At 45.9% G+C, this 25,697-nt stretch overlaps 1 protein-coding gene across 1 annotated transcript in view; it reads right to left on the bottom strand.

Annotated features, from left to right (window-relative positions):
• Nucleotides 1-21,658: 21,658 nt before the first annotated feature.
• The window catches only part of FAM78B (family with sequence similarity 78 member B), an 86,629-nt gene continuing 82,590 nt past the window's right edge, over nt 21,659-25,697 (bottom strand). Inside the window, exon 2 of the mRNA XM_003785744.3 lies at nt 21,659-23,134. Within this exon, the coding sequence (XP_003785792.1) occupies nt 22,612-23,134 (523 nt within the window). The 3' untranslated portion in view covers nt 21,659-22,611. The remainder of the gene's footprint in view (nt 23,135-25,697) is intronic.

The following is a 25,697-nucleotide window of genomic DNA, read 5'->3' as shown; positions in this document are numbered from 1 at the left end:
GTTGGTGAATCTCAGTTTCCTCGCCTGCAAAACTGATGGTCATTCCACTACCTTGCCCCTTGTCATGAAGATGACTTGAGGCACATGAAAGCAGTTGGCACTCAGGAAACTCAGTAAGTATATATTTTACTGCTTCTTGAAGAGGAAATTCCTAGGGACAGTGTGAATTTTATTTTTTATATCAATATAAAGTATGGGAAAGGCTAGGTATATTCATAGGAGGAGTTAAAAAACTTTTTAAAAAATTTGATCCACACTTTGCAAAAAAGATATTTGCACCAGATTATTCATTGCAGCTCAATTCGTAATAGCCAAGTCATGGAAGAAGCCCAAGTGTTCACCAATCCATGCATGGATTTATAAATTATGGTATGTATATATATGCCATATACTGCATGGAATATTATGCAGCCTTAAAAAAGATGGAGACTTTACCTCTTTTATGTTTACAAAGAGGGACCTGGAACATATTCTCCTGAGTAAAGTATTTCAAGAATGGAGGAAAAAGTATCCAATGTACTCAGTACTTCTATGAAACCAACTTGAATTTATTCACACTTTCTTATGAAAGATAGAACACAACTATAGCCCAGGATGAAGGAGAGAAATAGAGTGGGAAGGGAGGGGAGGGGTGATAGAGGGAGTGTAAAAGGCGGGACCACACCTATGGAGCATATTGCAAGGGTACAAATCAAATCTGTCAAGTGTAGAACATAAATGTCTTAACACAATAATCAAGTAAATGAAAGTAATAATCAAGTAGTGAAAGCTATGTTGATTGGTTTGGTGTGAGCACGTCAGATTGTATAAAAAAATCAACACATTGTACCCCACATATGCATAAATGTATTCATGATCTATGTGTGTATGACTGAATAAAAAAATAAAAAAAATTTTATCCACACATAAAAACAATTCAAATATGGGGCAGTACCTGTGGCTCAAAGGAGTAGGGTGCCAGCCCCATATACTGGAGGTGGTGGGTTCAAACCCGGCCCTGGCCAAAAACTGTGGGAAAAAAAAAAAAAGGAAAACAAAAACAACTCTGTAACAGCTAGGTCTCTGTCTTCCCCATACTCCTCATTCCCAAGCCCCCCCTCTCCAGAGCTGAGGTTACTCCCTCCTGTTTGAAGGGCTGTGTTGCAGAACCTCTTTTATTTCATTCTCGTGCTTTAATCATCTCAACCTCCAATTTTTTTATGCAGCTTCTCTTGCCTGAGATTCAGTTTTACAAAAGACATGATTTGAAATGTTTAACAAATAAATGAGCATTCCCCACATTTGTTCTACAAAGGATTTGTTTTTCCCACACCCTGGTGTCCCAGACAAATACAGCTGCCTCGCTGGCACCTCGGGTGTGCGACTGTGCTTCCGTGAAACACTGAGAGGCAGAAGCTACTCTGTGGGTTCTTAAGGTGTGAAAGACAGATACCTGGCTAGGCCACCGCAGCCTCTTCTCAGTCAACTGTGACTTACCCAGAGATTGGCACTGGCAAAACAGCCTGTAGTGAGAGGGGCATTTGAGAACAAGCCCCCGGACACCCCACGCAGCAAATGCCACAGCTGAAATCTCACTTAGGCAAAAGATAAACATCCAAAAGCCAATAAGTGTGTCCCCTGGGTCCCAAAAAATGATGCTGATGTAGATTCCTTCTTGGGATTTAGTGCCCACAGGGTAAACCCCAAGAAGGAATGTGTCTCCTGCAATGTGCCCGAGATGACAGGGAGCTGGGCTGTGTCTGGTTGACCCCAGCTCTGGGAAGTCCCTGCACCATTGCAAGCATCCCAGGTCCCAGGCCTCTGGGTAATGGGACAGATTGACTGTTTCAGGGGCCTTAGGCCAGGCTTGGCTGTGAGCCCACAGCCCCAGTGGGGAAGGAAGGAACTCCACGTAGGGACTGTTTTGCAACAATGTGGACGCTTTCTGCATGAGGCTGCAGGAACTGCCCTCAAGACATAGGTTCTAGCCTCAGTGGTCCTGGAATCTCATTTCCATTTACTCAACAAACATCTACTCTGAGGTCCTGGGGATATAGTATTATCATGACCTTAAGGAACTCAGAATAAACACTGCAGAATTGTCCTGTGAGTATAGAGGTGTGTGGACAGATGGAGTGGCGGAGCCCTGTAGCATCAGTTGGGGTGGTGGAAGAGGGGCCATCCCTAGAGGGCACGGCTTGTGCAGAGGCCTCAGGAGAACAGCATAGCTCAGTCCATGGTTCTTCTACTGCTCTGAGTGTCCTGTAATTGCTTCTAATTTTTGCCCTTGCCTTCTATAATAAGAGTTCTGAAAACCTAGGACCTACTGGGTTGAAGTATTTTCCTGGGGACATTGGCTACCCAGCCAGAACAGCCTCATTTCTGAGGAAAATCAGTGGGCACTGTCAGTTTGAACTCAGAGAGGTGCTCAGCTGAGCCCCCGGAAGACCTGCATCTTAAAGATAAAGCCACTCAAGCCCACTGGGCCTCTGCATTCCCTCAGTTACACCCAGCCCCAGCCAGCCTCAGGGCCTTTGCACGGCTCATTTTGTCTCCCTGGAAAGCCCCTTCTCTAGATATGTGTATGACTCACCCCCTCCTTTGAAGTCTGTGTTCATCGCTACCTTCTCAGACCACCTTAATTTAAACTGCTCGTCAGTCCACATCCTCATTTCCTTCTTTATTTTCCTCCAGAGCACTTATCACTGACGTGACACTTATTTTACTTATTCATGCTCTTTTTGTTGCCCCCCTGCGTGCAACTAGAATGCTGGCTTCTGAAGGCAGAGAGTTTTGTTTGCTTTGCTCACTCTTGAGTCCTCTGTACCTAGAACTGTCCCTGGCACATAGTAGGCAGGCCCCATGTATTTGCTGAATAATGAAACAGGTGTTTTGGAGGGCTGAATAGCGGCACTAAAGAGAGGTGCGCATGGTGGTTGTGGACTTCAGGACAAATAACTGAGAAGCTTCTCAGCTGGGTTTGTAAGCCCCAGCTCCCTTCAGTCTAAGACCCATGATCCTCTTTCCTAGTGGCTCATGTCTGTCTACCAGACCTGGGTCACAGGCATCCTCACAGGGTCACTCAGGGGCCCTGGGACTGGGAACTACTATTGGAGGGGTGTAAAGGCAAACACCCCAAACCCAGGGGTGGTGGTTAAATGGAATCTCTGAGGGGCTGCCTCACCATGGGCAGCGTTTTCCTCGTGTAACCTGGCAACAAAAGTGTTAAACAGAGATACAAGAATTTCCCTGTTCGCAGCTTCCGGCCCAGCCTCTGGGACCCACCGCAGGAGGATGGTTCCCTGAGGGGGCGGGAGACAGCGCTGAGCTGTGTCTGTCCAACTACTTTGGCAGCAGCCTCCCTGGCCCTGGGATCCGAGCACGGTGTTACTGGCAGCTTGGCCTCACCACTTTGGGATGGTACTGGCCCTCATTCCATCCACCATGATCCCCCATGCCTCACCCCAGGGCCCCTGCCATCTTTAAGGGAGGGGGCTGTGTGATAGGAGGATGACAGGGGATGACTGGGAAGGAGACACTACAGGGACCAGCTGGGATTAGGTTGGGAATTCGGCTCCTTTTCGAAAATGCATTTCCTTATAAATCAGCCTAGAATTCCCTTGAAACCAGCCTCTTTAGAACTGGCCCCAGTGAGGGGATTTTCAGGATCTAGCTGGGTTTCCTGGCACTCTGAAGGATCCCTGACACAGCTCATCAGCACCCACTTCCCACAGCAGAGGGAACCTTCGGCTAGAAGGAGCCTTGGGTGAGTGAGGTCCAGTTCTCTGATGGAGCAGCCTGCAGCTGAGATGGTGACTCAGGGGACTACCCTGGGGCAACTGTGGGGTTTGGAGAGGGGGAAACATCCCAAAGGAAGTGGTTTTCTGGGGCCCTCCCATTTCTGTGGTGACTTTAGGCATGGAACTTTAGCCACACAGGAAATAGGTGACTTGCTGTTATTCCCAAGAAGCCCCCAAGTCCTCCCATGCCCCAGGGCTCAGAGCCAAGATTCCATCTCTGGGGCAGGTTCTCAAGAGGAGGCCCCACACTGCCTACAGGACTCATCTCTGCTGGAAGCAGAGTAGATGGAGATGGAGGAGGCACAGAACCCCCAGGAAATAAGTCTGAGTGTCCCTGAGAGTGGAGGGAGAAGCCCTTTTCCCCTGAGAGCCGGGGCCTTTTCTTTGGTTTGGTCGCCTCTACATCCCTGAGCAATGAGCTCCCCATTAGTTGAATACCCAGAGAAGGGTGTCTCTCTGCTGAGCTCAGGGCAAACCATGTGGCTAAGCTAATGGAGTTACTTTCTGGACCTCAGCGTTCTCATCTCTAAAATGGCATGACTCCATAATGATAAGTAGGCTTCTTTCCCAGCTCAAAACTCCCAAGCCAGAGCCTTGTGAGTGCCCTGGATAAATTAAAGACTGGGCAACACAACTCAAACCCGAGGTCTGACATTAATGAGCCAACCCAATCTCTCTGAGCCTGTTGTCTTCATGTATTAATCAGGGCTAGTAACACACCCTAAGGCTATTGATGGGATGGAGGGAAGTGTCCTATGTGTCAAAACCTTGTGAACTATGAGGCGTTATACAGTTGAAAGTGCGTAGGAATCTCTAAATCTGAGAAAGAGAGGAGCATGAAAGTCGGGGGACATACAGGGCTTTAACTCTCGGGGAGCTAGGGTCATTTATTTTCTCTCAAACTATTGTTCGTCTCTACAAGTGGATGGCTGACTCCTGGTCACCATTCATTTGACATTGAGGTGATATTTGTGTATCACTAAACACTCAAGAGCGTGGGATACCTGGCTACTTCTTGACAACCTTGAAATGTAATGGCATCCTAAGCTCTCCCACTTTCCACTGAGGGGCACTGCTCCTCCAGGGGAGGGGCTAGAAGTGGTATTTTAGGAGTCATTTTAGCCATTGGTTTAATACCTTGGAATTTATAAGACAGAGGTAGAGTCAACTCAGAATGCCCAGGGACAAACTCTGCAGCCTGCTGTATTTGTCACTGCCTTGTGGACGCCTCTATTTGGGAGGGCACAGGGAGATCAGTTACTTAAAAAACTCAAAATTTTTCTCCACCAGGTATACCTTTTTTTTTTTTTTTTTTGGCTCTCTCAGAACCTTAACCTTAAGGATCTCTACAGCTTCACTTGGAGCTCATTTCTCTCTGTCTTTCTTCAGTAAAAGGAAATTATCGGTTCTCATTATCTTCAATGTAAATGATCTCACAGGAGTGAACAACTGCTACACCACCCACTTGGCTCTGGGCTGAGACACAGACAAGTTCCCGAATTTGGGCAATAGCTTTAGACTATCTTGTATCTAGATCCGGCCACGGATATGAATGTTTGGTTTGGAAAATATGATCATCCCCATATCCTTCATGTTCATTCCTGAAGTTCTTTCTTTCCTCTTCTATCTTGGTTCATTCTTTACCCTTTTCCCTGAAAACAAGACTCACCCACTTCCTTCATTCTGAACCAGGAGGATGGTTTTATTGAACTGCCATTGGAATCTCGATGGTGAGGAACCTCAGAGGCAGGGACACTTTTGGACATTCCCCAAGCCGAGGGGGTGGGTGGGAAGGTTACTTGCCTTTCCTTGTTGTTCCGAAGTCTCCCACCCAGACCGTGGGGAGAACAGAGCCAGCCACATTTGCCAGCTCTCTAAAGGTGTGCTTTACTTTTATTTTTATAATTTTTTTTTTAAGGGCAAAAAAAAGAAAAAAAGTACAGGGATTGTGCAACTAGTATTCAGAACCTTTTCAGAAAGTAGAGTATGCCTTTCATTTTACAGTTTGCACCTTTGAAGCTCTCCCAGAAGCAGAATTCAGTCTTTTTTACCAGCTTAGATGGATGGGCTCAGTACCAGCTGTGCTGCAGGCCAATGTGACACTTTCTTTCTGTTCACTGGTGGGTGTTCTTCAATGACTGGGATAACAAGGGGGAAGCAGAGACCTGGAATAGGACAATAAACCCACCTGGTTGTTCACAGCCACACCTACACCCTTGGGATCTGCCTCACGGATGCCTTTTTTGGGCTGTGCACACAGATTGCTTGGAGGCTCATGGCAAGGCCACGCCTCAGTGCCTCTTCATTCCATTTGGTGTAATTATGCAGACGCTTTCAGAGAACACCTTAGAAGTGGGCTTGCTTTGAATCCATTTGAATCAGATAATTAGTTTATAGACAGAAAATATATACTGTTTTAATTTTTCCAATTTGAGTAAGGATTGCTTTGGGAGTTGTGTGCAGCATGTTATAAAAATAGCTCCTTTTAATTATATTTATTTACTTAATGAATCACACAGATAGTAGGTAAGTGGGGTTTTGAGACAGCCTGCAGAGTTACCCCAGAGCCTCACATGTGTACTGTGCCTTATGAATTATAATGTAATTTTGCATACAGTTTTATCTTGTATTTGCAGGCAACTTTTCAAGGTTTTTGTACCCCCGGTAAGAGGCAAAGACGGGTCCCAGTTTTAGATCTTTTGGCTTCATATTTCGTGCTCTTTACAAATGAATTGAGAAAATCACGTGATGAAGCCAAAAGAGCTGTACTGGGATCCTCTGATGCTTAGCGGTTGTGTGAACTTGATCCTCTGATGCTTAGCGGTTGTGTGAACTTGGGAAAGTCACTTCACTCTTCACAGTGACCATTAGTGAAATCTCCACGGATTGCTGTAAAGATAGGAGATAATATGCCTGATTCTGCTTTGAAGTGTTTAAAGTGTAGAGCTGAAGTTTTCAATGGAACAGAATGCCCATTAATGCAGCAATTAAAGGATGTGCCTGGAGAGGCCAACATTACTGTCATATTTAGTAAATGTAATCGACAGCTGCTTCTTAGAATAGCCCAGACAGAAAATCACCTGGAAGCAACTGTCCCAGCCCTCTTGGTCCCCCCATCTGTTCTTTTATTCTCCTCCTAGAGTACTTCTCACAGCCTGTCATACACAATTTCCCTGTTTACTATGTCGAATGTCTATCTCGCCTCCCACTGCAATGGAAGTTTCCGGAGGGATGAATTTTTGTCTGTTTGACTTGCTGAGGAATTCCTAGTATTTAGAATAGTCTGGTGCATGGCACTCGCTCCATAAGTGCTTGCTGAGATAATAGATTCTTTCGCTCTGAAGATCACTCCAGTGGTCTCCTTTACATAAGCAAACAAATGTAGGGTTTCAGGGAGAAGGATGTGGCTGGCATGGAAGAAGTGCATTAACTTGCAGAGGGAACCTGGGGTTTTTCTGAAAGGCAAGGAATGATAGCCCAAGTCTTCTTCCTCAAGGTTTAAAATCAGAATGCCAACTGGACTCTCCAAGGGGACCAAGACCAGAGCTTGGATTCTAGGAAAAGTGGTGAGGTCACTGATTTGGAGAGGATAGGGATTTAGGTTGTTGAGTATGTATAATGAAGAGGCTTAGTGATTTTTGATTTTTGAGGGAGGCAGTTTCAGCACAACTGATTCTGGGGGGGGGGGTCTTTAGTCCCAGCCCCAGGGCATCATGGTGCTTTGAGAACAATGAGTGGGCAGACAATGATACCCAAAGCAACGCCAAGGTGCCAATGCGTGTCCTGGGCTTCCTGGCAGCAATGGACGGCCATGTTCCCTAAATCAGTGTGCAGGGAACGCAAGAACAGGTTAGTGTGACCATGTTTTTTTCTACTTGGTGTTTTGACTCTCTTAGGACCCAGAGTGTTTGAGAAATTGGAGGTAAATAGACCAGGGAAACCTCAAGAAGGGATTACCGTGCTCTCTGCTAGTAGGATAGGAGAGCATTCAAGTCAAAGGAATGTGACCACATTTTTAGCCCCTGTTGATTAGGCAGGCTACACCATTTCTTCATGTAGGTAACAATAGATAAATAACCTGGATTTGTTTGACTAGTCTATCTTTGTTCCCGCGAGTGTCTTCTTTAAATATATGACAGTTTAGTTTTTTAAAAGTCAAACACATCTTTGTTCCTTTTTCCAAATCATTAACATGGAACTTTACAGTTTTTTTTTTAAGTGAGAAAGAAATACCACTTTATATTTGCAGTTTGTCTCAACTGTCAGCGTGTTCTACCAGCCCTCGTCAGACACTCGAGCTGTGTGCACACGCACATATGGACTGCAGTGCGCTCAGCAATTGCCAGTTCATTGTTTATTTCTTGAAATGAATGAACTAAGAAAAAAGTGCAAGGTTGTTTTTTCCAGAGAGATCGTGCTTCCTGATAGAGAAGATGCAGGAACTCCTTTTTCTAGAATGTATCCAGGAATCTGCCTCGGACAGAGTGGCGCATGTGCTGCTCAGCTAATGGGGGGGTGGGGTGTTCATCTTAGGTTATAAACACGTATATTTAAACACGTACCCTCTGAGGAGGGGTGAGGGGTGAAAAAGTATCTATGGAGTCCAATGTGCACTACTTGGGTAGTGTGTGCAGTAAAAGCCTGGACTTCACCATTACTCAATATATACACACAACAGAATTCAACTTGTACCCCCCCCAAATCTATTAACATTTTAAAGGAGGGAAAAAAATACCTCCTTACTCCATGACATGCATGTTAGAGGTTTCTCTCTCTCTCTCTTTTTTTTTTTCCAAGAGTGGAAACTGCTATTTGCTACTTTTCATTTCAGTATCTGGGTCTCCTTTTTGCTCTTCCTCTTTTGACTGATGGGTGTGTATGTGTGTGCGCGCGCACGCACACACACGCATGCATGAGAGAGAGATACAGAAAATGAATATGAATTAGAGATCCTCAGCTCTCTTAAAACTGCTGACCCCACAGAAGGGTCACTTCTCTTGTGGAAAATAGCCATGACAGATTTAAATAAAAGGCCCAGTAGGGAGAACAGCTGTTAGCTGTTCTGCACTCACCAGCTTCCACAATGGACGGCAGGGTGAGGATGCAGGCCGGGGTGGGGCAGGAGGCGGGCTCTGATGGGTTGGGGCTGGCAGAGCTGGGGTCTTCAGTTCCTTCCCACATCTACAGAGTTCTCAGAATCCAAGTACACATCCAAGACCCCCCTCCCAACCCTACACTTCCAACTCTCGTGTAGCAGAGGTCCAACTGTTTAGGAGTGCAACTTTCAGGAAGAGAAATCAACATTCCAGAAACTTTCAAGAACTCAGACTCTTCAAAATAACTAACCTGTGTTGGTCAGGTCCTAGGTGGCAAATGCTAAGCTAAAGGAAAGTCATTTAGCAAAAGCAAACAGAAGCTGGTCAAGAGTGCTCTAGGAAGAAATGGTAGTGGGGAAGTATGGAGGGGAAAGTGTTTGTAGCACCAAGTCCTAGACTGGGACAATGGTCTGGTCCTCCCAATTCATATGTTGAAATCCTAACCCCCATGGTGATGGTATTAGGAGGTGGGGCCTCTGAGAGGTGGTTAGGTCTTAAGGGTCATGAGGGGGAAGTCCCCAAGAATGGGATTAGTGCTCCTAGGAAAGAGAGGCCCACGGGAACTCATTTGTGAGGTCCCAGCAAGATGACAGCTGTCCATGAACTAGTAAGCAGGCTCTTACTGGAGGCCAACTTCGCTTGATCTTGGATTTTCCAGCTTCCATTAACTGTGAGGAATGAATTGCTGCTGTTTGTAAGCCAACCAGCTTATGGTATTTTGTTATAGCAACCTAAACTGACAAGACAGAAGTTTATCACTAGGGAGAAGCTTTTCTTTTCCTTATGGTTGTTCATGCTTCTTTCTCATCTGAACATTGTCTTCTGGACCAAATCTGATTGCAACATTCTGCCTTATCCCGCCAGAGCTTTTCTGGCTGGACAGGATTCCTGCATCTGCCCTCCACGTACCCCCTAGCTACCTTGCTCCTGGAGCCTTACCCAGGTTTTGCAGGAAACAGGATACTGCATCTTTAAAGGACCAAATTAAAGAGAAAACATATTTTGTTGTTGTTCAATACATACTGTATTTAACTTTTTTTTTAATCCCAGAGAAGTGAAATGCAACATCTGTTTGAGTTTATGTAACATCCAAAGACTGACGACTCAGAATTTCCTAATTAAAGTCATTTTTAAGGCACTCTGCAGAGCCAGCTTTCGTCTCTTCCTTCGTTGGGTTTTTCTCCGAACTGTAGCAGAATACCTGGGTTCTCTTTCTTCAAAGTGATACGGACATGCTCATGCTCTTAACCTGCTCTTCTGTTCTCGACGACACCAAAAAGACAGCACAATTCCAAGGGGAAACAGTAAAGGAAGGAAATACATTGGGGAAGGCAGTTAAAGGGGAGAGCAGAGAGGACACTACCAGTAAATTAACTGATATGGTCGTAGCAGAAGGGAAATTAAACCGGGTGGGGTGGGCCAGATGGCTGGCGGCCGGTGAAAAAATAGGCTACATTTCCCAGTGAGGTTTGAATTAATTTAGCTGGTTCTATGCGTTTTTTTTTTTTTTTTTCATTTTTAAAGAGAGGGCCAATGTAAAGGAGGTGTGTGACAGTAATGGAAGGTGTACGTAGGTAAGTGTGCTTGCTCGTGCTCCTGCACGTAGGAAGGGCCGATCTTAAGAGATAGGCATAACCGGGGGCTCTAAAATGCCCTCCTGATACAAAGTAATCTCCCACACTGGCCCACTTCTGTGCCTGAAATTCCCACCATTAAAGCCACTCCTTCAGATTAAGGCATTATCTATAGCCCCTGTTAAAATGTGAAATGTCACCGAGGGAGGGTAACATTCGACTCTTTAGCACCCACTGACTGAACTGTCACCTACCAGAGAGGAGGACCCTGAGAGATGGGACGGGGGCAGGGACATTCGGGGGGAGAGAAGGCTTGTGGTATGGAATGCGGGGGTGGGGGCAATGGCCAGGCAGCTGAGCAGAGTGTGTGAAGTAATCTTTGCCCTGGGAAGTTACTTAGATGGGGGAGATGAGAGAGCAAATTGAACACTTCCCGCATCACAGGTTTCCATAGGGATGTGTGTGTATATGTATGTGTGTAGTGTGTCTAACAGTTTGCACCTATTACAACATTCTATGCACATACCCAATAAGGAATTCACTTGGGCCCATGATGACCGCAGTTCAGCGCAATTCCATTGAGTTAAAGACAATGAAAGCCCTCAGTTGTCTTCATGTAAATGCAACTACCTGTAGAGTGAAGTCTGGCGTCTCCATAGATCAAGATGGATGCACATGTACACACACATTAACTCACACCCAGCCGCGGAAATCTCGTAAGTGTCAAGGGTGAGATGTCTCTTCTCAGCTATCTAGGATTTGAATGCACAGTGGCTGCTGCAAGGTTTTTGGAGAAAGGACTGGCTTTCGGGCATTGTGACCCCTTCCTCTTATACCAGTAGGCCCTCATTCAACTCAGGTGGCTCTGCAGAAATGGCCAAGGCTTGGGTTATATAGACTGGTGTAGGCATTGCCATCAGTATTGGGACTTGGAGACCAGAATGTTATCAGAGTGTCCTTTAAACTTTTGGAGTTTGTGAAACTGGAGGAGGTGGACAGAAAATCTGGCAGGGAATAGGTTTCTCCACCAAGTAAAGCTGAGAATTGTCTAGGAGCAGCCCCGGGGTTGATGCAGGTACCAGTCTCATGGTATGATTCGTGGGACTGCCACCCCTCCAGGGATCTGCTCAGGTGGGTTGACCTGATGGGGAAGGTTCCGTTGAGGAGGGGCTGGGGGAATGAGAAGATGACCCCAGAGGAAGTGTGGCAACTAAAGGATGAAGGGATCTGGGTGGTGGGGAGGGAAGACACTAGAATTATTTCTCAGCCTTATTTTCATATTAGAATCATCTGGGTAATTAAACAAACAAAAAACCAACCAACCAACCAAACAACAACAACACAAAAACGACATTCGTGCTCTACCCTTGAAGATTCTACTGTAGTTGGTTTGGGTAGAGGACCAGGCACGGATATTTTTAAGCTCCTCAGATGATTCTAATGTGCCTCTTGTGCTAAGAATACTGCATCTGATCAGAATGAGAAATCTCACTCCGGATGGTCAGGCTGCAGCCTGCTGGTCAATCTCCACCTGAGTGAGGAGGAAAGAGGAGGGGTGGCATGAGGGTGTGGGTGGGGCAGGATTCTGACCGCTTCTGTCTGGACAGTTGAGCCTGTACTGATCTGTGTGGCTTTACAGCCTCACTGGCTGGTGGTTTCTGATCCCATTTCTGGTTGAAAGTATGGCTGGGGTTGGGGTGTTTGGGCATAGGGAGAGAACTGTCCTCTTTTCTTCTGTGGCTTCAATGGGAAATAATTCACTGTGCTCTATGGGGCCAAGAGGACAAATTCTGGGGCTGATGCTTCAAAACTGAACTTTCTGCTATGTAATAAATACATATTTCATAAATAAATAAATCAGTAAGCAGGCCAATAAATAAACCTACAAATAAAACAATGCACACCAGTTTTGCCCTCTGAGGGTGATTCTCCCCTCACTCTACTGATCTGGTGACATTTACTCTGCCCTTGGTCACCTGAAGGCACCTGGCCTGGCTGGGGAGGGGAAACAGGACTGCTTTGGCCCAGGCTCTCCAAGGATTAAAGACCTTCGAGAAACCTTAAGAGAGTATTAACACTGGCCACCCATGTGGAGAAAGGAGTAGAAGAGGAGATTCATATTCCCTGTGTTTCCCACCAAAAAGTGCAGGGAGGGAAGGCAGGGAACCAAGGCTAGGCCATGTTAGGTATCTGAAGTCCAGGCTGACCAGCTCTTCATCCCTGGGAAGCTTTACTTGGAGTGTTGGGGATGCAACTTGAGATCTGAATGAACCCCCATTTCCACACACAGGAAGATATGGCAGGCGCACCTCCTACTTTGACATGGTTCCCCACGTGCCAAGCAGCCAGCCCGGTCAGCCCATGGTGAGTGCCGCGTGGCACATGGAGGAGGGTAAGAGGTACTGGTCATGGCTGGGAGGATGGCGAGGAGACCGGCAGGATGGCACTCGTTTTATGGGGAAATCAGCTGTCCAGGGATTCAGCTTCAGGAGCCGCCAGCCATTGATCATTTCCTCCTCCTCAGTCTCTGCCATGTGGTTCTGCTTGCTGGGATTGCCTTGTCCTACTAGGAGACCTGTATGTGGATATAGAAACACGTAAATGAAGTGGACATCAAGACAGGGATCAAAGAAATGTCACTCCCTGAAAGCAGATGTTCATCATCTAGGCTTCATACATAAATTTCAAGAGGGAATGACCCCAAAATTCTACGCAAAATTTTTAGTACTTATTTTCATATGCATTTCTCTCTAAAGAAGAGTCTGTAACTTTCATATGGTTCTTTAAAAAGATTCAAAACTAAAAATTATCAAAGAATTTCACATCCTTTATTGAGGCACAAAGGGATATATGGAAATGGGAGAATTCCAGACCCCTTATGGCATGGTTCTTAGCATCCAAAGCACAAAGAGATTTACAAGAATCACCGGCCAGAGCCCAATCGCTTACCTGGCACTCCTGTGCATGGAATCGTACTCCAACTGTGCTAACTTTTACTTTGTGAATATGCATCTTTATTCTTCAACCTGAAGTTGTGAATTTTTTCTCTAAAAAGAAAACTTGTTGCCACTATTTTTTGTGGGTTCTTGTCTATGTTGCTTTGTGTAAGAGTTGTGGCCCTCAAGAAGTAGTGGGTGAACTAAATTTTTTTTTAATTAAAAAAAAGTATTTTTAAATGTAGGAAAGGAGTTGCTTTGAAATAAACCAAGCACTGGGAACCCTCCTTTTTCTCCCCTGGTCATTCTCTTGTTTGGTATCTTTGGATTTTTGATGTACTGTGTTTGCTTACTGGGAGGTACTGCTGTCACGGAACAAGTTTTTATGATTACAAATTAATTAACACTGTTGCTTTTTTCAGATTTCATGCATGGCTTCAGTTTTAGGAAGAAAATGAATTTCAGATCTTACCTAATTGGTCGAATAAGTTTGTCCCAATTGTTTGAAGTTAGTAGACAACCCCTTAATACATACAAACAGGGACTTAGCCTAGACGCCATTCTAGAAAATGTTCCTGTGTATGCTCTGGGCTCTGGAATAGCTGCCATGATCTTTGGAGTCCATAAAGGTCACTTCCCCTTTCTGCAGTAATGACATTGGTCTGAAGTGGTCAGAGGCACTAAGCCCCTGATACTTCGCATGTCACAGATTGATAGACATGGCAGGGACAAGGGAACAAGTGGGGTACGCTAGGGGGAGAGGCCTTGAGACAGCCTGAGTCTGCCTGCTGCTCAGAGACCACACTGGAGAGGTACCTGTGTGCAAAAGTCATGTCACCATGATGGCTGCTTTATGTGATCGCTATTTCGTCACTATGTTATTTATATGACACTAATTCTATTATATTTGCTATACAATAAGGATACCTTTGGGTTAGCACAGCGGTTCTCAGCCTTCCTAATGCCACAATGTATTCTCATTGTTAAAAAGGGTCCTGATCCACAGGTTGAGAATTGCTGGGTTAGCATATTTTCTTTAAAAGAATATATTTTATTAATAACTGCATGGCTGCACTTTTGTCTGCCAGTTTTCCTCAATGCAAGGCATGAACAAAGAGGCCTCAATGTGCTCTCACAAGCCTAAGGACTTTGAGGGGGTGAATATGGTGCTGAGAATCAGCTTTCTTCCTATTTCACAAATGGACAAGTGAAGACCCCACAGGTGGCATACATTAGACTGGCATAAGGCCAAAACTGGGCCTCAAGGCTCTTGGGTCCCCCTGGTCCATGAGGCCACCCTGTGAAAATGAACACTGCACTGATATAGAGAACTGGCTTGGAAGTGACAAGATTGTTTTTGGTTGCAGGTTGCAGAAAGTTTGGAATCCAAGTGAGTTTAGAGCTGTTCTTTCACAACAAATACCCTATTTCCCTTCTGATGAATGTGCCCAAAGAAGGCAGCTCTTGGGAGCAGGTGCTTTCTTGCTATTTCAGAAGAGCCATGAAATTCTTTAGGTGAGACAAGAGATGAGTTGTTAGTTCCCTGATATATGTGTCTGTGTGCATTGTGTGTGCGTGTGTGCATTGTGTGTGTGTGCACACACAAAGAGGTAGGTGGGGCCGTTCCTGGTCCCCGAGCATCTGATACGCATGTGTAGAGTCTTTCTTTCTTTCCTAATTATTTAGAAGTAATAGCTTTCCATAGTTTCTGGTACGTGAGGGAGCGAAGTGGGAAATAATTTAATTGGCTGTCTTGCTTTCAAAGCTCAGTTTAATGAAATAGTTCTCAGCCTAAAGTGCATGTATTATCTTTCCTGTTATTTTTCCAATTAACATTTCATTGGATCACGCCTGTGAGGAATATTCTAATTGGTTTGAAGGGTGGGGTGAAGGGAGCAGATGGAGAGACAGCCAGCTGTCTCTTCCGTCCCCAGTGCCTGCCCGGTGTGGATGTGGCTGCAGGTTTCCCCCAGTGCCTTTGCTTGGAGGGGGTCAAAGTGCTTGACGGAAGTCCTGGCCTGTCACTGTACCTGCCCTCCAGACTGGCTGATGGGCTGCACAAAAGAACCAAGGGGGTGCTTTCTGAGAGTCTGGGCCTCCCTATGATGTCGGAGCCTAGGGGAGATGAGTGGTTCCCAAAGCTTCCTGTGAGGATTGTGTACCAGGGTGCTGACTGCTCAGCCTGGCAGATAGGAGGTGCTCGCTGGGCAGACTTTTAATACAATAAGGATTTGGGGTGGGGGGCACCACAATGCTTCCCCGTTCCTCTTTTCTTGCAAAGAAAGCAGCGGGTTGGCGGGAGGCAGGTGTGAAGCGGGGTTGGATGGGGCAAGGTGGGTGCCTAGGGCGAAGACTGAAGGGGGCTCAAGAACACAGGGTTGGCGTGTGCACATGAGAGTGAGGGGATTCTTTTCTCTTTTCTTTTTCTTTTTTTTTGAGACAGTCTCACTTTGTTGCCCTGGTTAGAGTGCCATGGTGTCATCCTACCTCATAGCAACCTCAAACTTCTCCTACCTGGAGCTACAGGTACATACCACCACATCTGGCTAAGTTTTTCTACTCTTAGTAGAGACATAGTCTCACTCTGGCTCAGGCTGGTATCAAACTCCTCTGACCTCAAGCGATCCTTCCACCTTGGCCTCCCAGGGTGCTGGGATTACAGGCAGGAGCCACTGTGCCTGGCCTCATGAGCACCTTCTTATATTTTGCACCCTGGTGGTTGCTTGGCTCTCCCAGGCTCAGTCCCGGCATGAGGTGAAGCATCCTGTCCTTTCCACCTCCTGCTTGCTCCCACCCAGCAATGCTGGCCCTCAGCCAGCCAGAGACCAGCCCAGGACCAGCCATCTCATCCTCCAGATACTTGGCATTGTCCAGACACTGAGTCATGCTGTGTCTCTGCCCTCTCTCCTCATCGCTGTGACTCTAACACCTGTGTTCCCTTCCTCTGGGCATTTCTGACTCAGCACTTAGCTGTTTGAAAGGTCAACCTGTGTTTCCTGGTTAGGCTAGGACAAATATGGGCCTGAGGGCCGTGGAGGGGCTCCTGGGCTTGACCACATGGTCTGCTGCCTACATCTGTCCTGGTGCGAAGAGCTGCTTAAGTTCTCCCAGCGGTCACTGTCAGGCCCAGCTGGGAGAAAGGCACAGGTTAGGATACGGGAACAGGAGGGCCATGGGGAGCAGTCCTGTGGAAAATCATGTGGCTGGTCCAGGTGGGGCCACGGAGAATGGGACCACTGAGGCAAGTGCAGAGAGAGAGAGAAGCCATCACCAAATACCCAGTATGGTGGGACAGCCCATGGCTCTGCAGGGTGGGAAGAAGTATTTCGTTTTATTTGTACCTGCATGATGAAATGTGTTGTGGGGTCCTAGCCAAGATCTGGGTAGTTAAAAACTAGGTAAAGACAAATAGGCTGGCCAAGACCCACAGACAGGTTTCAATAGTCATGCCTTTTCCTCTGTCATCTCTTGCCTGAGCCCATGACAGGTAAAATGTAGCTGTTCCTGGCTGGATTTTCTAGTCAGCCTGAACTAGGCAAATTGTGCTGGGATTTAAAGTCTGGCCCAGAACTGACGTTCCACCTCCTTTCCTTTTCAAAAGGCCTCTGAGAGTTCCAGCTACACATTCTTTCCAGAGCTGCTTTCTGTACGGCTCTGCAGTAGCCTCCTGCCCTGACCTCCCTGAACAAGCAAGGTGGCTGCAGGAGCCCAGGGCCCACCACCCTCCACCGGGCCTCACTCGGCAGAGAGAGCTTTTCCCTGAGATGCTGGCTAGGTCTGCACTGGTGTCTCAATTAACAGAAGAGGAAACTGAGGCCCAGAAGTTAAGTGATTTGCTCAAGTCCAGCTTACCCAGCTGGGTTCAAAAGATCTGAAGTCATGCTCAGTTCCTGGGCTCTGGCCTCCTCCTCCTCCCAAGTGGGCCTCCCTTCTATTGTGTTAGAGGAGAAGAATCAACTCAACCCAGACTCCTCTGTGCAACTCATTGTTCCTAAACATGCACCCAGAGATCACTCAGGGTAGCCCTGGAAGATCTCCCTCTCTTAGCCCTGCTGGAGCGACCAAAGTGGTTGGACAAGCACAGGAGGGTGTTTGCCTTTAACAGTGGAAAGAACGTTCTGTGAGAATGGAGAGAAGCTCACATCCTTAGAGCAGCACCAGGAAATGACAGTGAACTTGGAAAAGTCACTTGAGCCTTTTGCTTCAAATCCCTCATCTGTAAAATGGGGATATGACAGCAAACTTACAGGACTGTTGAGGATAAAAGAACAAAATATCTGTGTCTATGCTATGTAATATACTCATCAAATGTGAGTAGTTATTAATAATGAAAATGATGACCGAAGGACCAGGCCACTACTAAGATTTCCCATCTCGAACAGAGATGCATTCTATTCTACACAGAGGAAGTAAAAGCCTTTTGTAAACTGCAAAGGTTGGTGATGGGATCTGCCATGGGAGGGTGCAGGGCTGACTTGGGGTGGGAGGGATGGCACTCTATCTCCCAGACACATTCCTATAGAAGTGTTTGGAGTGACCAAATAACCTTGGCTGTCCTCTGGCCACTGCACTAGCAACTCTTCCGATGGCCTTCTGTAGGCAGATGTCCTACCAAGGAAACTGGAACCAGATGTACTCAAGATCTTAAAAGAAATTAATGGCAGTAAGACTTTGGGGTAAAAATATCTGTGTGCACAGAGCTTGCTCACTCAGCTCCCTTTCTATCTAAGGATCATTTAGGCTTAATTATAGAGTTCAGGCGTTCATTGGTTTTTTGATTAATTTTCTTTTCAGCTTGAAGAGTGCGTGTGGTGGGTCTGTGTGTGTGTGTGTGTGTATGTGTTTATATCTTTCTTTGAAACTCAGTTGGGAGCTGTATGTGTTTATATCTTTCTTTGAAACTCAGTTGGGAGCTGGCTCCAGCAATGTTTAATTGCGCCCTCAGTTCTAACAAGAATGTTCAATGTGCCAACCAGGGCTTGGAAAGCCATTGTTTCTACTGCCTCCGCCCCAAGGGCTGCTCCTGCCGTGTTGAAGGACAGAGGGTGGCAGGGCCTTGCTCAGCTGGGATCTCAGCTGCTTGGATGCATCTTTCCTCCCCCTTTTCATACTTGTGGTGTTTAAGGGATTCTGAGACCAGGAGGGCAGACTTCCTACTCTGCTAATTACCAGGACTCTCCTGAGTGCCGGCGAGTGACAGCCAGCTTACCCACACTGCAGCCCATCAGGCATTTTTCTGGGCCAATCTCTCCAAGGATTGCAAGGTTCTCTGTGTGAGAAAACAAAGTTTATTCTCTTATTTTTATATGTCCACTCAATAGGTTAGTAGAGACTAGATGCCTGTGTGGGTGAAAATGACCTGCTTTCTCCTTTCCTTTTGTGTCCTAGGCAGAAAGGGGTCAGTGTAGCAAGAGGCCAGGGAATTTGGAGCCAAAAGGCCCATTTTGGATCCTGGCTCTGATTGTGTGCCAATGGTCTCACCATACTATCTGTGGCTGGGGATAATAAAAACAACAGCACCAACAGTATTATGCTCCTCATGTGACTGTCTGGGGATGAGAAAATGCATATGGAAGCCCTTTTATAAAATACTCTATAAATCAAGGTTCTTTTATTTTGCTGCTCAGAATTGCTGCTTTGAACATAGTTTTGACCTATGAGATAATAGGACAGAGGGATTTGTAGCGAGGTCTATGGAATGGGAGGCAGATAGGGGACTAGCTGCCAACCTTCCCACGTGCTGTGGGTCACGGTAATGACCCAGAAATGTAAAATGCATGCAGCAGAGAGCCCAGATTAAGGGTTCAACAGCAAAGCAGCTGTCACAGATAAAAGGGAATCTGGAGCATTCATTTTTCCTAGCAATAAGGATTCCCTCCTGTTCTTTAAAGGCTGGATGCAATGGCCTCTAGTTTTTAGACTAGTTGGTTTGTGAGGGAACGGTTCAGGTATAGTGATGATATTATGGCTGGAGACAAGGGGAGGCTGTGGGTCCCAGGTAAGTGTGACCGTGCTGTAAGATAACACTTGGCAGACTCAGGGCCTTCTCTTGGCTTTTCTGCTGGTTAGGTATGTGACCTTGAAGAGATGACCTCATTTAACTGGGCCTCAATTTCCTTTGAGATCATGGGCCAAAAGATCTCAAAGGTGATTTGATTTAAAAATCTAAGACCTGGTGAAATGTTTTTTCTCACACACAGGAATTCTTGTGCCACCAAGAAATGTGTATGTGTGTGTGTGTGTGTGTGTATGCAGAGAATTCAAATATAGTCCTGAGACCACCCAACTGAAATTCAGTGAAGGCATTGAACAAGCCCCTTTGAACTGATAGCATCTGTCATCAGACCTGGGCACTTTGAGGGGAAGGAAGGCCACATAGGATGGAGATGACCTCAACAGAAATTTCAAGGCACATTCTCTCTTTTAAAAGAGGCTTTCATTTGACAGTATCCTAAGCTGAAAGGTAATGGTTAACCAATCACAGGAAGAAGGGCCATTTCCTTGTAAAACAAAAATAACTTTAAAATTATTGGCTACAGGGCAGTAGCACATTCCAACAGGCTGATTTCAGAACTGAGAGACCCAACTGTAGTGGTCACAAGAGTATCAATAATAGTAATCATGATGTAAATGTGCATAGTGCTTTTAACTTTTATAAGCACTTTCCCACCTTTTTTTCCTCATTTTGTCACTATATAATTTCCCAACGAACCGCCTTAGAGTAGTTCTTTTAGAACTCTGAAAAGTGTGATGTTTCAGGGAGAAGTTCAGCTAAGTATTCTGCACCTTGCTTTATAAATACAGACATGCCCTTGGAAGAATTATTCTCTGTGTAAATGTAATTGTGTAAGTCATATCTTATTTTAAAAAGCTAGGGAAATTTGAAAACAGAACTCTTGTATAGGATTTTGTAATGTAAATTCTCATTAATCTTTTGTCATTAATTACAATTTCAAATTTTTAAATATCAAGTTTTCTTTAAATGGGCCTATGTGGGTAACAACTGCAGCAGAAGTATCTACTCCCCGAGAATCCCATATGGGTGGCATCTAATTCAATCCATGGCAGAGGCTGCTGTTTCTGATGTCAGTGTGGAAAATAAGCAGCTTTCTACTTCAGCCATGGAGCTCTTTGGGGCTACTGGCCTCATAAAACACAGGAAGGCCGGGGAAGGGACAAAGGAATCTCAATCTAAATGGAATGTTTCCAGGTCTTCTGTGAGTTGCTGATGTGTCATTAATGTGCTTTTATAAATAACTTGCCATCCATAGGTAATCTATAACACAGCAGCTGATGGTTGGGCTGTGAGGTTGACACTATATAATTTGGAGTAAGTCTGTTAGCACTCTTATGTAAATAAGTACCATCCTCTGGGACTAGAACCTGAAATAAATTTAGCTAAACTGCATTTTTAATAAAAGCAATAAATAAGTCCTTCTGCTTTTTATCCTCTATCCTCAACTCTGGTAGAAGATAGATCTTTGGAGCCAATCACAAGACTGCAATAATTGCTCTGAACCCCAACTCTCTCATTTCTGAAATTAGGCTAGCAGGGTCTACTCATCAACTCCACTGAGAGATTTACACTTACCGTAGTTTGCGACGGGGGAGGGGGGAATGTTGCCTTTTTTTTTTTTTTTTTTTTTGCAGCTTTTGGCTGGGGCTGGGTTTGAACCCACCACCTCCAACATATGGGGCTGGCACCCTACTCCTTTGAGCCACAGGCACCACCTCTGTGTGTGTGTGTGGGGGGGGGGGTTTGAATAAGAAATCATGTATATAATCTCATGATTTGCATCATGGAGAATAAAGGGAAAAATTCATTTTGGGGAGAAGGGGAAAGGTCGATTCAATCTAGAAGAGCTAAAAAAGTCCTCATCATGTCGTCATGAAGACTAAAAGCCCTGTAAAAGGTTTTGTATTGGCCTGACTAAAGGAAACCTGGCCTCTCACCTTTACAGGTTGGCTGTCAGCAATACAAACTTGCTTAATGTGAGTAGCTCAGATTTTCATTACAGAGCGGTGCAGGTAAGCCTTATGAAGTACTTTCCCACAGATGCTCAGGAAGTCAAAATTGAGCTTCTGAGAAACATAACGAAAGTAAACATACATGGATACTCCGTGTGTGTGCTGTGTATGTACAAAGGCCTCCTATGCAGGCACTGTCGGCAACTCTGCTGGTAATTATGCTACGTGCATCCTGGTGTGTGTGTGTGTGCGCACATTTTGTGTGCATTCTGTCTGTTTAAATAATTCAGAAACTAAAAAGAAAAAGAATAAAATTACTGTTCTTATTTGTTGAAATGTCCTTGAAACCCTCCATGCATTCATGGCTTATAGAGTTTTCTTTCTTTCTTTCTTTTTTTTTTTTTTTGGTAAAGTTAGGGCTGGTGATGGGGTCTGAGTAAACATCTGTAAACAAAATCACAGTTGGGGTTTCACTAAAAGCATGGGAGGGTCCCAAATAGCACAGCTACTGCAGAATCCAGCAACTACATATCGGAACGCTGTGATTAAAAAGACTCTTCAAGTACTAAACTATCTTTTGGGAAAGAGGTGGAGTAGTGGGACCAGTGATTGGTTAGTTCACATCAGCACCTTGGACAGTTCTGAGGAGGCTTTCCTCCTCAGGACCGGGTAGTTTTCTAGCACCCTGTTCATTTCAGTGAGTTGGTTGAAGATCTGATAACCAACTAATAAATGCATAAGAATAACAGCTTATTCCTTCCTCTCCCCACCCCCATGCGTTCCCCACCTGACTTTCATTCCACCCGTTCCCCCAGCACCCTCCTCTCAGACAGCAGGGCTGTCTGCCTTACGAACACCTGGTGTGGATGTTTTCACTCCCACTTCTAATTGGTTGGGAAGCAGCATTTGCCACAGGCACTCTTTAATTTCGTTTCCATCCCCTGCATCTTATAGGAAAGAAATGGTCAATTGTTCAGATAAAGGAATCATCCTGGTCAGCTCCAAAATATGGCTACTTGCGTGGTAATCACAGCAAGTCTGTCAAATCAGTGATTTCTTTATTCCTAAGAGGAAGGAACTTCCTAAGGATTGTGGTTCTACCACCCAAGGAGCAGCCCTTCTCTTCATAAGTGGCTGCAAAGGCTGGCAAACCGAGAGGTCTGCTTTGGCTCAGAAATTCAGTTTGGCTCCGGGCACCCCGGCACCCGCACTGTGTGTCTCAGGGGCATGTGCTCCACACAGTCCGGCCAGGCTGCTTCTACTTAGGAGGGATCACAACCAGAGGTGGTCCCCGCTTGGGCCTCCACATGAGGACCTGGGCATCGTTGGCATTGGGTTTCACCAGTGCGTTAGGGGGGATGGGTTCCATCCGGCTCAGGATCCGGGGCTGCTCCTGCTGAGTCCTGCCCACCAGCCGGGCCCGCTGGCCCAAGAGCTGAAGAGGGTCCACCTCAATGTCCACCCTCATCCTCCACTTGATGGTCTGCAGAATGATCTTCTCCTTGGTGGTGGTGTTCATGGCCACCAGCCAGGTAGTGAAACTTTGGTCCCTCTTGATTCTCGTGAGCAGTGGCACGTTGCTGTCACTCACAGGCACCGCCCACGTCACACTGGGGTAGAAGTTGTCATTCATGCTGACGGAGAACCTGGAGATCTTGTTGGTGGGGCCAACCAGGGTGACAGTTTCTGTGGTGTTCCCATACCAAGGGTAGCTCACCCCATCTGAGTCACTGATGGCTTTTACTCTCCCTTCCCTCAAGTCAGGCAGTTCCCAGCTTGACCTGGCAAAGCAGAAGAGATGCACAAGAAAAGAAGAGGCTGAATGAATTTTTCAAAAGCTGGAGAGGTGCCCACCACTTACTAACATAGTCAACTCGGGCAAAATGGGGCAGTCAGAGGGGGAACGTAGGTCAAAAAGTTCTATGCTGTGCTGTTTCGGGATTAAAGGAGAACAAAGCAACACAAAAATAACAAAGCAATACCAAAACAAGTCAAATAAGCCCCGGCTGACCCAACTGAGAGCAGGAAGTTCAAAGAGGCAGTTGCAAGACCACAGAGGCGTTGAATGGTTGGGATGGCAGGAATCAGCATTTAGAATCATCCGCTGCAAGTACCACTTTCTTGGGAAAAATGATTGTAAGATTTGTTTGTTGGGAAGAGCTGGTGGCTGAAATCTGACGTGCTTGGATGGAAGTATCATGTGGAGAGGAGGGCAAAGGGGACAAAATTCAAGGTTCTACTAACTTCTTAGGAAACATAGTAGACTTTCTAGTCAACAAAGAGGGTTGTTTGAATTCTAACCATCAGTCAAGCTAGAGGTTAGAAAACACAGACATAAAAAATGATAACACAAGGAGATAATGGTCACCTATAGAAGTCACCTGAACGAGGGCAGCCTTATTGCTAAGTCTGATGAACCTGCCATTCTAGCACTTGTCTACTTTTCCCGGCGGCCTCTGACTGTGTACAGTAGGAGGAACCCATGTCTTTCCCCTTGCCACAGACTGTTGCCAATTGTCATCATTATTGTCATCACCCATCATCAGCACTGCTGTCATTGTCATACCGATACCTACTGAGTGCTCACTCCGTTCCAACCACTGCCCTATGTACTTTACCTCATCTCAGTTAATGTTCAAAATATTCCACAAGATAAAGGAATTTTTATTTCTGTTTTACACATGAAGAGATGCAAACTTAAAGGTGATAAGGTACATGCCAAGGGTCCTGCAGAAGGCAAGGGCTGAAGCTGGGAGTTGTCTGCCTCCAACAGCCATGCTTCTGACCACTATATCATACTGTCCCCCAAACTGCCCTTATGTGGTGCTGGAGGAAGCCAGAGCCATGGGAAGCTGGACGGGACCTTGATAAGAACAGTTTAGTCAGCAGAGCCTCACTATGCATTTTTTTCACTTTTTTAGAGACAGAGTCTTACTTTATCCCCCTTCAGCAGAGTGCCATGGTGTCACACAGCTCACAGCAACCTCCAACTTTTGGGCTTGGGTGATTCTCTTGCCTTAGCCTCCCAAGTAGTTGGAACTACAGGTGCTCGCCACACACTCGGCTGTTTTTTTGTTGTAGTTTGGCCAGGGCCGGGTTCCAACTCACCACCTTCGATATATGGGGCTGGTGCCCTACCCACTGAGCCACAGGCACTGCCCTGACTACGCATTCTTCACATTTCTGTTCCTGGGCCCAGGGATGACACTTGGTAATAATGCGTTAAAATTTAATAAAGAAAGAAATGAGATTGCTTCATTCCTTAGCTAAGAGGTAGTGGCCTTGTTTGATACAAAGTTGTTCCTCCTATGAAGTGACAGAATATCCTGCTGGGCTTTACAGAAGTGGTCTACAAGAGAGTTGTGCTGTCGAGTGGACGCTGAATACATCTCAACATCTCTAACTGTCATGTGGGGACCTGCAGACACTAACTGCTGCCTTCTGCTGCCTCGCCCCTCACTCCCAAGCAGTTCCTTTGCCCCAGCTTGAAGGCTGCCTGTGGAGGAGGTGAGCCCACAGGTATGACAGCCTTTTCTCTTGTCCCTCCATGCCCTTGACAACTTCTGGGAGTAACTGTGTACATCATGGTTGGTAGACACTAATCAGGAATTGATCTGATGTAGAAAATCAGAGAGCGCTCGTTTATTATAGCTGGGGGTAGTAGCCCGCAGGTAACTCTATTGCCACTTCTTACTATAGAAAGAGACTAAGTATTGTTGGAGTAGGATATAATTATGTAAGGGTTATAGGTTGGGTGGAGACCCAATTTTCTCATTAGGTTCATCAAATGGCCATTGTGGACTAAGTTTAACACCTTCAGCCAAAGGGCAAAGACAATTAATTATTCTGTCACCATACACGTATCCCATCCTGAATACTGTGCTAACTGTAGCATACTGCCGGAGGAAAGTGATTTTGAGCTGATGTGTATCTCTTACAACACTGTCCATTTCAGGACTTGCTGGTCAATTCAGTGTCTGGAGACTTTTATGCTCATGTTTTAGCCCGCCCTTCCTGCCCCGAGCCGTGTGAGTAGACTTGGGCCCAAGATCTATAGGTTAATCCTCTAAGACAAATCATAAAACTGATTTTGGTCCCAGGTTTTCTGAAAAACGGAGATGATACAAAAAGGCAAACTCTTGTACCTGTGTCAAGAGAGAAGAAAGTGATCCTTTCCTTGGAGGATGCTTTGGAATAGAGAAACAGGCCTCTTAATCATCAAATCCGACCAAAGACATCTGGCCACATGTAGCCACTGGGCATAGTGACCCTGGGAGGCTACACGTTAGTTCTACCGGCACTGCCATCACGTCTGCAAATGCTCTTGTGAAAATCCCTCAGGTT

This window comes from Otolemur garnettii, unplaced genomic scaffold, assembly GCF_000181295.1.
Source record: "Otolemur garnettii isolate 467f Iridium unplaced genomic scaffold, OtoGar3 scaffold00016, whole genome shotgun sequence".
NCBI lineage: Eukaryota > Metazoa > Chordata > Mammalia > Primates > Galagidae > Otolemur > Otolemur garnettii.
The sequence above is the reverse complement of the archived record's forward strand: the minus strand, read 5'-3'. Positions and strand labels throughout refer to the sequence as shown.